This window comes from Hermetia illucens, chromosome 6 (assembly GCF_905115235.1).
Source record: "Hermetia illucens chromosome 6, iHerIll2.2.curated.20191125, whole genome shotgun sequence".
Lineage (NCBI taxonomy): Eukaryota > Metazoa > Arthropoda > Insecta > Diptera > Stratiomyidae > Hermetia > Hermetia illucens.
The window spans coordinates 16,501,737-16,514,650 of NC_051854.1; the positions used below are offsets into that span (position 1 = coordinate 16,501,737).

A 12,914-nucleotide genomic window follows, 5' to 3' on the forward strand; every position below is an offset into this window, starting at 1 on the left:
AGCGCGGAGCCTCGACGGTATACCAAACAAAGCAAGGGATTTAGCCTCAGATCACTAACTCGTTGGCATGGTGCTCCGAGCTCGAATAACAGCACCACCCAGAATCCCCTCCGACAATCGCAACACCTATAAGGGGGAAATAGATGGCGCAATAACCACACGTAACAGATGTCCTGGAGATGAAGCATCAACAAATGATCTTCACAACCACCTGAAGAGCGTTATCATTGATACGGCTACAAACATACTTGGCCCCCCATGCAAGAAAAGTCAGAAGAGCTGGTTCGATGATGAATGTAAGCTAGCAAACGAACGGAAGGATGCTGCATACCGAGTAATGTTACATTCTCAAAGGACGCGGGCACGTGCAGAGATTTATCACGACCTCCGGCGGGCGGAGAAGTGACTTCACACACGGAAAAAGAAGCCTGGGAGAACCAACAGGTCTATGAACTTGAAAAGTACAGGGAGCAACCGCACTAGGCGCGGAAGTTTTACCAATAAGCCAGCAGGATGAAGCCTTACATACCTCAATGCTTATCCTGCCGAGACAAAGAAGGAAATCAGATTTCCAACAGAATGGGCATATTGGAACGATGGGTTGGGTACTTTAATGAACTACTGAACAACCAGAACATCAGCGGGTTGAATTGAAGACGACGAACAAATACTGCCACCACCATGTATAGGAGAAACAGTCCGTGCAATTCATCGGCTCAAAAATCATAAGTCACCAGGAGCCGATGGAATTACAGCCTAATTAGTTAAAAATGGAGGCGACCAGTTACACAAAGGTAGGTATTCCCATGAAATTGATAAGACTGACTAGGCTGACCCTGACCAATGTGCGAGGCCAGATAAAAGCAGCAGGATCACTCTCAAGACCATTCGACATCAATAACGGTCTACGACAAGAGGATGCCCTATCATGCATCCTCTTTAACCTGGCCCTTGAGGAAGTGGTCCGTGATGCCGAGGTAAATACAAGAAGAGAGAGAAGAATCCCCCGAAGAATTTTTGGCCCCCTAAATGAAGATGGACGATTCCGTAGCCTACATAACGACGAAATCTATGAGCGATACCACGACCGTCAAGTTGTGGATAAAATGGGGCTCAATAGGTTACGGTGGGCGGGTCACTTAATCCGTATGAATGAGGATGATCCAGCCCGGAAAATCTGTAAGGGCAATATCTATGGTAGAAAAAGAAGACGAGGCAGACCCTGCCTGAGATGGAGCGATGACGTAGATCAGGACGCCAGACAGCTTTCAGGGGTATCGAATTGGTGGACTTCAGCGCAAAACCAGAAAGTCTGGAGTTCCTTATTAAGGCAGGCCTAGACCGGATACCGGTTGTCGCGCCGCTGATGGTGAAGAAAGAGGCTTCTATCTTGCTTAACAAAGAGAAATCATCGAATATTCGATAATTACAATCTACCTCCGTGAAGCCCCAAAATGGCGCCTAAGTGACAATTCTTAAACTATTTTTTGCCTGATGTTGCCGCCATAAACTAAATACCCAGCTAATTTGCAACTACTGAACTGACTTTTCTGATTTTCTCCTTTGGATATTTTCCCTCGAATTTCTGAAGAAAATGTACAAAAATCTCACCTGAACATCCTTTTCCTCGACAACAACATCCTCCACAGCGTACAACGCCAGCAAGGACTCCTGCGCTTCATGAACTTTCTCCGCGAACGACCAGCAATTGTGTAACGTCTGCACACAATCGACGCAAACGTTTTCCGGCAGGTGATCGTCTTCCGGCAAAGTGAACTGACAGCAGCGCTCCAGCTTTGCAATAAGATTAAGGTTCGGGTCACGGATATGGACAAAACAATCGGCTTTTCGAAGTGTCGCGCATAATCGACAAATCGCGGCCGCTCCACGGTCGGCTTTCAATTTATTAACTAAAATCTCCGACATTTAGCGCGCTCTCAGCTGCCCGACCGGACAAAACCGCGAGGTAAACAGATAAACCAGCACCAGACCGTTCGCCAGTAGAAATGTTCGTGCGTCTACTCCCGCAAAGTGTCGGGCTTTTGGCGCAATGCTGAAACCACGCCACACAATTAATTCACCGGGAATGTGGGTCAATTCACACGTTCAGTAATATCTAGCGTGGGTCAGGACGCACTTGATCGAGTATTTGGCAATTAATCGGCACCAACAGGTTGGATTATTTTGAAATTCTTTGCTGGTAATGTACTCGGCCAACACACTTCGGAGGAAAAACAAACGTCAGTGGAGGTTTTTCGATGGACGTCGACGGCTTTCTGCAGGAAATGTCAATGCGAGCTTGGGAAAAGTATCGGAATCGATGGTTTGGGGATTGGATGTGCTGTAAGTTGTGGGTCAGACAATGGATCTGCATTTTTTTAAGTATTTTATGAGATTTATTACTGTTTTTTGACTTTCTCCAGAAAAATTGCAATTCAAAACCAAAGAAACTTCGTTTTCAACGCTCTTCTGATTATTAATATTGATAAACACGTCGCATAAGATATTAGAACACTTTTTACATGAACTGTATCCTAACCGCTACGGACGTTATTTTTATGAATGGAAAGTAAAACAACAATAATTCTCTCCGTTATCTTGGTACCGTCTTTGTTATTGTTATCAATATTTCAATCCTGCGGATTAACAATTATCAAAAGATACGATCTGCAAAATCTAAATCCAAGTTCAAGAGTTCCCAATTTCAGAAACATGCTGCAGCTACAAGATGCGCTGTTTATCCATAAAGCATTGAATGTTGGTGGTAAATGTCAAAACAGATGGTAAACATAACCTTTTCACTAAGCGAACAATCAGCTGGCCGGCAGTCATCGGATCAACTTTGATTTCGTAGAAGTTATATTGAAAATGATACAATAAACAATGCGACAACTAGCAAACACCCGCCTTAGGTTCATAACATCTTTGAATTGGTTTTCCGAGTGAGTTTCGTCTATGACACACTATATTCCCAATTATTAACCCTTGATGCTTGCAGATTTCGGGTTTCAGGCTTTGCATCATCATGCGGGTATCTTTCCACAGTTACCAGGTACATAATTCCATTATCAGATATAATATGAAAGTCACTATATCCACATCCTTTCAGGATTGCAACCCACGCCCGCCGGTTTTCCACAGAACACGCCAAAGCCGACCAAATCCCAATAGAGAGGATACGCAACTTTAGTATAATCGCCCACGTAGATCATGGGAAGAGCACCCTCGCCGATCGACTTCTGGAGCTCACAGGTGCCGTCAGCAAGAATTCTGGTCAGGCGCAAATCCTAGATAGCCTTCAAGTTGAGCGGGAGCGAGGTATTACAGTGAAAGCCCAAACAGTGTCCCTGTTCTATCAATATCCGGAGGATGGACAAATTTATCTGCTGAATTTGATTGATACGCCTGGTCATGTGGATTTTGCGAATGAGGTGAGTGAAGAAATCAATCACATCACAAACGGGCCACATTCCAGAACGTCTGCTGCGTATAGAACACTAACACGAAATCGACGACTCATTACTTCAAACCAGGCCTACTCACTGCAGGAGCACACATCCCATGATTCAGGAAGCATCAGCCTGCTTCCTCTTACCCATATCCCTATTTTTCGCCTTAAGATTGCCCTGAGTTCAATGGGTCGCTCTGTTCCTGGTATCCTTGCCCCCATCTTAGGCAGCAGAAAAAGGTGTGGCATGTACCATCCACCAAATTCGTGTGTGTGCAGGTGAGACTGAAAATACCGGTGTTCCCTGAGCGGCTAGGTTAGGTATAGTCAACCTAATCGTGCTCTAAATTCAACCACGACCACATATCTTTGATCAGATACGACGTCCATCTACCCCTCGGATTGTTCTTACTCGCTCAAGCGATGACTTCCTCATTTCTCTCCTTTCCTGAGGTATATGAGTCTCCGCTCTGCAGCATGGAGGGCGATCGGGATAACTCCTGTGATCACAATTACTGCAACCTTCGAGACGGAGGCATACACGGATGAAATTTGCAAATATCCTCGCCCTTGCACTAGGCGCTTTTGTATATCTCCTTACTGAGGACGAGGGCCCGTACTTCGAGCCATCAGTAAACGACGCCTATTGGATAAGCGACCTCCGACATTGGCCATTAGTCAGGCACATCGCAAACATTCTGCCTACAGCCTTCTCTACGATGTTGGGAATCTTCAGAAGAAGTTCATCTTCGTGTCGAGATGTTTCACCGATGACTTCGACAAGACCATGATTTCACCAACCCCGAAAGGGGGGACTTTGGTAAGCCTCTCCTTGCTCAAGACAATCACTTCGGGTTCCTCTAAAGCTAGGGAGAATCCATGCTCAATCATTCATCTACTAACTCGCCGCACCATCATTCCCTACGTGCGCTGAGCTTGTTCCATCTTGCCTGCCATCATCAGTGCCACAATATCACCCGATTCATTAGTCATCTTGAGTCGTAGCAGACGTATGGCGTTCCAAGATGCGTCCCAAGAATAGATCCCTGAGTCGCCCCCGATCTGCCCATTCTGCACTTCCTACCCACATCTCGTAGAGCAGGACGCGATCACTCAGTATCTGCAAAAGATAGCATGGAATATGTAAACGATTTCTCAACACCTCAAGCATGTGGCAACATCACACAAAGCGTTTCTTACATTTAGCGTCAGAAAAAGTACCACTCGTCGATAGTGCTCAATTGCATAACTGTGGCTCGCTCTAAAATCGTATTGTTTTGGTAGAAAGTCTCCCGCAGCAGTAATACGGCAATCAATCTGGTCTTCCCCGCTGTATCCACATACTAAGAGAGACGATATGTTAACAACGCCTCGTGTTCGCCTTTGCAGTTGCTTATCAGCATGAGCCTCGCAACCTCTCTAGCCGAAGGGAAAAACACCCGCTGTTAAACATGCTTTGAACGCACTGAGTAGGAAGCCGTCCGGCTTATGCTCAAATACAAGTTTCAGCACTTCGCTGGGAACACCATCCGGTCCCAATGCTTTCTTTTCATCATGGACAAAACCGTTTCTTCCAGTTCTTCAGATCGGACGGGATGAACAGAAAAAAGTGCTTGCACGATTTCTTCCATCTTCACTGTTTTCATGCAACAGGTTCATCGATGAGCACGAATTTTAGGGTAACAAATCTATAACCGTATACGGATAGCTGAGTGGTCGAACATAAGACTGTCGTAATAGTCTCGGGCGAACGCAATGGTGACCACGTTGCCTTCTATAGAGTACTCTAATCCTGTAGTGTTCCGTTACGGTCTCAAATGAAGTGCTCTAACACACTTCAAGGCCCTGATCCAATCAGATTGTTGCGCCAACGATTATTATTATTAAATCTATACCCGATGGCCCGTAGGTCCCTATTAATGTCACTGACTACCTCCTGCCAGCAGCTTACTTTTTACCTATTGATTTCGTGGTGGAGTTCCCTTTTCGCTTTCTTGTATTCTGTGGTTTTAAGGGTTTCCTCATTTTGGCCTTTATCGCGCTGAGCAATTCGACAAAGCCTGAGGCAGTTCCTTCGTAGGCTTGCAATTTTAGCCATCCAACCACAGGTGGCAACAGTGGGGCACAACTAACCCACACGAAGCCATATCTTCGGCCATGGTCCCCCACTCGCAAGTTAATCATGTCTCTCACCCAGATGGTAGTAATGCCACATATATTGGCATATCACGATGGTGAACTCCTATCTCGGTACTCCTTGGTAAGGAGCAACAGTTAGCTCCTTTTCCTTGCATCATCTGGCTCATCAGCAGTCGTGAGCAGTTGCACTCCTATGCATATTTGCTTGCAGGATGTGGATCATGATGCTTGATTTCTCAGTCTTTGCAATTCTCCTTTGAAAATCTCGAACGGCCCGAAAACAGACACATGAGTCAGATCTTCTTTCTGCCAACCATCACCCCTAAAAAGAACGCAACATTTTTCCGAAGTGTAACCCTTCACTTTGTGCCGGGTTCAAACTGCTTCTGACCTGCAATTCCCGACTAGGTACCCGTAGGGCTAGCACTTAAAACAACGGGTGAAAACTGCCCTTCACCTTATCCTGCAAATTATCTACCCGATCTTTGTTTTCCCACAATAAAGAAATTGACACGCTGTTTTTTTTTCAGGGACGATGGCGATGGCCAATTTCTTTTCTCTGGAGTTGGCAGATATAACTCCCACGTTGAGGTTGCTCACATCTGAGTAACGTCTTTTTTATCGCTTCCTCCGCCTCTTCTTTGTTCGCGAGACAGTCCAGATCTGTTCTGAGGGTGCACATGGATTCTTGGCTGGAAACGACTGCTTCCATGCGTAAAGTGGTCCAAAGTGTCCTGAAGGACGTATTTTTCATTTTCATTTCTACCCCAGTTTTGACGTCTAGTTTGGCGTTGTTGTGGATTTCTGGAAGAACTTGGCTTGATGAGGAAGACCTCTGGCCGTGGTTCGTCCCTTCTCTTGCCCCTTTCGAAGCATTGCACGTGGTGGTCGCTCATATCACACTGAGTACACAGCTCGATCACTTTCCTAAAAAAATGTCCGTTTACAGTAGACCCGGCAAACTTGAGGGTCGCGTCAGCCATTAAGCACTACACTCGCAGTAACCACCAGGCAATCACGGAAATCAAAAGGAAATCGAACTCCAAAAATTGATCTGGCAGAATGCTGGATGGATGACTTCGAGCTTTTTAGGATAGCCCGAAATTGTACCCCAATTGGTCGCCGGACCATGCGCTGCTACTTTGTCCAGAAGGCGATTGTATATCTAACTACTGGTGGAACAGTAAAATCGCAATGGTTTGGGCCAACATGCTTTCGACCAAGGCAACTTTATGAGAAGAATGAAACGCGTTACCGGTAGTCACACAAGGCAGCTTCAAATAGGCTATCCGAGGAAGCAAAAGAACTTTCTAAAACAATAGTATAAGGATGCTTACAAGATGGCAATGAAAAGCCTCTTTACGACAAAAATGATTTGCACACATCTTTTGAAAGAAATGTTTGCCTCTCTGTCTTCTCACCACAAAAAAAAACGAACCACAAACTGCGCTCTAATACAATTGGTGCGCAACGTCTTGAGTTTCCGAAGAGGAACTGCGAGAAATATGCGGCAAGATTGTCGATAAAAAGGCTCTCCAGTTTTGGATAACATCCCCAAGAGAGCTCCGAACCTTGTTACTCCCCGAACCTAATAAGCCACCTGGAAACCTAGCGCCATATCGCTCGATTTACTTGTTGGATATAATGAGGAAGAATAATCTACAACAAATTGCCTCCATCTACGCAATAGTAATGATTCACAGCGAGTTTCTAAGTAAGGCAAGGAGAGACAAGCTAAACTATGAGCATGCGGCCTAAAAGGCGAACCGATTTCGCAAAGCGTGATATACCTAGATGGCCACAGCTGAACAACAGCCAGATCGCGGAGCCCGCCGTATTATTCTTAGGTCGCACGAGGTTCTGTTCTCTTGCAAGCCGACGCAGTAGCGACACGCGTCACCACCTTTTTTGTTACGCCCATTCAGAATCCAACTACTAAATCCACTGCTGATCACGATATGGTCGATCTAATTGGATGTTCATTGCCGGTTAGTCGAAACCAACGCACCTTGTGGCCTCATGGCAGGCCCTGTTCTCTGTACTGTCGATGATGAGGCGATGGAATTTCACCGTTGTTGTTGCGGTCATGAAAACCACATGTCCCATCACATGTCCGAGCAAAGATTTGTCAGAATCCACCTCGGTATTCAGATGACCCCTCAGTATTCAGATCACCCCTCCTCAACTACTTATAATTTCTCATAGAAGGCATCACTCTCCACTATATCAGAACTTCCCGTTGATACGTAGCACACAATTGTGATGCTCCTTAATTTGAACTGGGATCTTGTAATAAAGATCCTATCAGAAATCAGCGCCCAGGTCAAAGAAATGCGTCTGGTGATGAACTTCAGCAACACTGACTTCCAAAAAGCCTCTAAAAGAACTGTACAGAATATGACAGCAACGGTGGGATAAATCCAAAAAAGCCACTGGCCACATACACTGATCCCGTGTATTGCGAGATCGATGGAGCAAAACACGGAGAATTGAATTTCCACCTGATACAGTTCCTCACGAGATACGGTGGATGCAGGTAGTACTTGCCTCGTTTCAGTTTGGGCGAGTCCCCAGACTGTGCTGAATGCGTCGCTAGACACAAGGACCGCGATTCGGAGGTTAAACGGTACCCTCAACGTAGTTGTCTCATGAAGGAAATACTGTCGAAAGCAAATTGAAGCGGAGTAAACGCAAGAATAATTGCCATACATGAAAAGTTGCAGGAACTACATGAGCCTGGAAAGCGCGGCGAACACGGTACTTAATCGTGCTCGTCTGAACCAGAACCCTCCTCACGAAGTATCATATATAATACGCAGGGATATGGCCGCAGAAGTGTGAGTGAGAATCCTACACAGATTTCCACCTTTATCCATGAAAATAGTCCAGCTTATGTCACCGGAACTCGCGAGCTGTCTAGGGCTCCTCAAAAACGGATGCCGCTATATAGGATCATACATATTTTCTAGAAACTGATTATAAACCGTTTTCGACAGCCAAACATCGTAGCCATAAGGTCAGCACCTATCTGAGGCGTTGTTACCGTTGCAAGAAAGATTCGAAATTTGCTGTTTTCTATACCACAAATTTCTGCGTTGTTTTCTTATGAAAAGTAGAAAATACTTTGTGTGTACTCTGTGGAAATACTTTGAGTGCACAGAGCCTGACTTGGCGAAGCTCCCCAGAATTTACTGCTGCTAGTTTCGGGCTTTGTGGCGGTAATTCCATGTCCTATGATTATCGTTTATGGTATTGGGGCACGGGAAAAATGAGGCACCGGTGATAGCTACATTTACTTAAATTGTCACAAATTGTGAGATACCTTGGCAAAGCCTACCGTGAAGTAATCGCCGGAGTGGCCAAAGGCACACACAGACAAAATCAAACAAGTGTCCGCATTTCGTAGCCCTACACGTGAATTTGTAATGCGACTTCCAGGATACGATTACACGCTCGATTTGCTTACGCCTCCAAGGAGCTGCAACTCCAACGCAAGATTGCTTAAGTATTCTCAGGCAGCCTCTGCATCACCACCTTATCGCTATATTCCTCGTACTATATGTAATGGTTTTCGACCATCCAATGATAAAGTTATCAATCAGCATCAAATGGTCCAACTTTGTTAAATCACTTGCCGACAACCCATTGACAATCGCGAGTAAGAATTCGAATCGAGTAAATTCTCCATGATTTTCATCGTTTCTTTATTAAAGCCAATAAGCGTGTAGTTTCTCCCATGAGCACAGATAGTGTCACTTAAACAAGACGACGTACATAAAACTAGATGAACTTCACGTAACCCAATCTATAAACCGCGGCGAACAAGAAACTTCTGTCAGCATTTAACTGCGTTCAAGTGGTCAGGGTTCCAAAATAGGCCAAAACACAACAGGCATGCAAGCGTTACGTACTGAAACGACGTATGCATCCTGTTGAAAACAGCAGAAAACGCCTCGGGATTTGGATACTATAATATAAAATCAATTTTCATTCCGAAATAGAGTCTTATATCGTTGCTAATTCACTGCTTTCATTTCTATCATTATCTATTAGGTATCACGTTCCCTTGCGGTTTGCGACGGGGTCATCCTACTTGTTGATGCATGTCACGGAGTTCAAGCCCAAACTGTGGCCAACTATCACTTGGCAAAATCTCAAAACCTGACCGTCGTTCCAGTCCTGAATAAAATTGACATCAAACACGCTAATCCGGATCGAGTTTGCAAGGAGCTTGAATCTTTATTTGAAATTCCTACGTCCGAAGTGTTGAAGATATCTGCAAAGCTTGGAACTGGTGTCCCGGATGTACTCAATAGGATAATATCAGCAATTCCTCCTCCAAAAGTGAATCGTGGCGGATTGTTCCGAGGGTTTCTCTTCGACAGTTGGTACGACAAATTTCGCGGAGCATTAAATCTTATGTATATAAACGATGGCTCAATCGAAATTGGACAAGACATTCAATCTATGAACACGGGTAAAACCTATCCAGTGAAAAGTATATCGTTATTACGACCCGGGGAGGAACCAGTTGACAAACTGTACATGAATTAAGATACAAAAGCAAATCTGTTAGAGTATTAAAGATATTTCCTTCCAGAAATGCCGGTCAAGTCGGCCTCATCGGCTGCAACATGCGCAGCAGCAAGGAATCAATCATAGGCGATACGTTTCATGTAAAAGGAAAACCAGTGGAAGCACTGTCTCGTTTTAAGCCTCAACAACCGATGGTTTACGCTGGTATTTATCCAGCAGACCAATCAAAGCACGTGGCATTACGTAGTGCGATAGAAAAGTTAGTTTTAAATGATTCCGCCGTGACTGTTACTCCAGATTCGAGTCCTGCTCTCGGCCAAGGCTGGCGACTTGGTTTCTTAGGTCTTTTACATATGGAGGTGTTTTGCCAACGGTTAGAACAAGAATTTAGTGCTGAACCGATTATTACTGCCCCGTCGGTAACGTATAAATTGAAACTCTGTAACCAGAAACTTATCAAACAGAATGGAAGTGACACTTTGTATATTTCGAATGCTGCTCTGTTCCCGGAAAAATCAGCGGTAGAGGAGTATTATGAGCCTTTTGTGTTAGGTAATTTTTTAATTTTTATATAATTCATGAAGATGGTATGTAAACTGAATGGTGTGGATCAAATGGAAGAAGGAACTTCTTGATTGAGCCATAAAACAGGTCTTTTGAAGACCCAGCAGATTTTAATGCGACAATAATCCAATTTTTCCTAAACGCAAAGACTTCTCGTTTCAGGGACCATCATTACTCCCAGTGAATATGTTGGCCCAATTATCAGCCTTTGTGTCGATCGTCGAGGCCAACAATTGAAATCCGTCAACATCGACCAGGATCGCCTGCTAATGAAATACATTCTCCCGCTAAACGAAATCATCCTCGACTTCAACGACAAACTGAAAGCAATCAGCTCTGGATACGCAAGTTTCAACTACGAAGATCATGGCTATCACGAAACGAATGTGGTTCGACTGGAAATTCACCTCAACGGACGTCCTGTGGAAGAAATGTGTCGTATTGTCCATTCATCCAAAGCAGTTCAGATTGCCAGGGAGATGGTTCTGAGATTGAAAGAGTTAATTCCACGACAAATGATTCAAGTGGCTATTCAAGCTTGTGTTGGAAGTAAAGTCCTTGCTCGCGAAACATTGAAACCGTACAGAAAGGATGTTACTGCGAAGTTATACGGTGGTGATGTGACGCGACGAATGAAGTTGCTGAGGCAGCAGGCAGAAGGCAAAAAGAAAATGCGGTCAATTGCTAATGTTCGGGTGCCACATGAGACTTTTATTGATGTTTTGAAAAGATGATAGGGAATATAGTTGTATTTAAATCTAGTAAAATTATTTTTTTTTTCACTTCACACTGGACACTTCTGGGGAAATATAAACCTAAGTACGGCCATAGGATGTTATTATGGCCGTAGACATTCCCAACGGTGTACTGCATATGCAAACCAAGCTTCCAAGATGGGGGCAGTGTAGTTCAAGTGGAGATATTTGAGGCTTGTCGACGCCTGAAACCCCAAGCGTAACATAGTCATCCGGCAGCCAAGCGAATAATGAGGCTTTGTACTCTGCGGCGGTATTCTCCAAGCTGCTGAGGCAGTACAGTTACAGTTGGCCTCAAGAAGATTGTAAGGTAAAGGAGCGGGTATCCTTCGTGATTGGTACGGGCTGGCTTCGAAGATCTAAGCCAGCTAGATTTTGCTCCGATTGCCCTTACCGCATCACCAATGGTCTTACCGATTTGCGGTATCAAAATTACGCTCGTCAGAACGGCCACTGATACCTACCTACTGTGGGCATGCATTAAAAATTCCTTCGAACCCTTTGGCTATTCTGCTGTTCTGAGTTGGGAGTTAAGTATACACTCAAAGTAGCACTCCCTGCTTGTCGTAAAAGGCGACTAAAAGGAGGAAACCTTACTGTTACCAAAGTGTCATCAACGTCTCAACTTTCGGCTATGGAAAACGGGCATTGATTTGTGGAATGTGCTCACACTCCTGGACAATGGTATCGAGGGTTCCCAGAATACTCCCTTTCTCAAACTCGAACGAGAATATCAAAAATATAGTTTGAGCACTCTAAGTCTAAGCCAAGAGGTAGCAGACACGAATTCGATGTTGGATTCTTACTGGCGGCTACCGAAAGGGACGCTCTCTTAATGCAGGAACCGCTTTCTAGCAGGCTTTTCACTGCAAGATTAACGATTAAGGAGTATTACAATTATACCATGCTGTGCACGGAGACTTCCGATATAGTAGAAAAGGATGCCTTCTACGAACAATTACACGCACTTGTGTATAAGTTTCCTAAAGACCATATTATGATCGTGACGGGTGATTCGAATGCCAACGTGAACTCTTGGACACCTTGCTCGGATATGTGATGGAGAAGCACTATCTTGGCGACTACAAAGATAATGATAGGGAGATTTGTGGACTTCTGCAGCTTCCACCTACATGCTGCACCCAAGCAAAATTTCAGAGAAATTTTACGTCCAAAGTCGAGTTTGCAAAAGTTGCCTCCTATCATTCATATTTTTTCTTTTTGTTATCGAAGTTCAATGGACCATTATATCTTTCGCCAAACACTTCAACTATGACGATGATAACATGCGTTTGCTCTCCCACCGGGTCATGGACCTTGGCCAAATAGTTCTGGATTTGAAAAGAGAGCCAAATAAGCTATAATTGGACTGAAGATAAACACGAACAAAACCAATGTTCTCAGTCTGACGAGTCATCGTACTCTCTCTATCTGGATTAATGCAGAATCGCTCAAATGCGATTCACGCCTGG

General features: G+C 44.6%; 2 protein-coding genes across 2 annotated transcripts in view; one reads left to right on the top strand and one right to left on the bottom strand.

The window, feature by feature from the left end:
• Nucleotides 1-2,308, bottom strand: part of LOC119659243 (zinc finger protein 852-like) — a 169,508-nt gene extending 167,200 nt beyond the window's left edge. The window contains exon 1 of the mRNA XM_038067223.1: nt 1,612-2,308. Coding sequence (XP_037923151.1) covers nt 1,612-1,926 — 315 coding nt within the window. The 5' untranslated portion in view covers nt 1,927-2,308. The remainder of the gene's footprint in view (nt 1-1,611) is intronic.
• A 470-nt stretch (nt 2,309-2,778) lies between these two features.
• Nucleotides 2,779-11,442, top strand: LOC119659241 (translation factor waclaw, mitochondrial). The gene is made up of 6 exons (XM_038067221.1): nt 2,779-2,942; nt 2,999-3,052; nt 3,110-3,431; nt 9,641-10,128; nt 10,188-10,675; nt 10,850-11,442. The coding sequence occupies exons 1-6, from the start codon at nt 2,884-2,886 to the stop codon at nt 11,419-11,421; spliced, it is 1,983 nt and encodes a 660-aa protein (XP_037923149.1). The 5' UTR covers nt 2,779-2,883; the 3' UTR covers nt 11,422-11,442.
• The last annotated feature ends 1,472 nt before the right edge of the window (nt 11,443-12,914 follow it).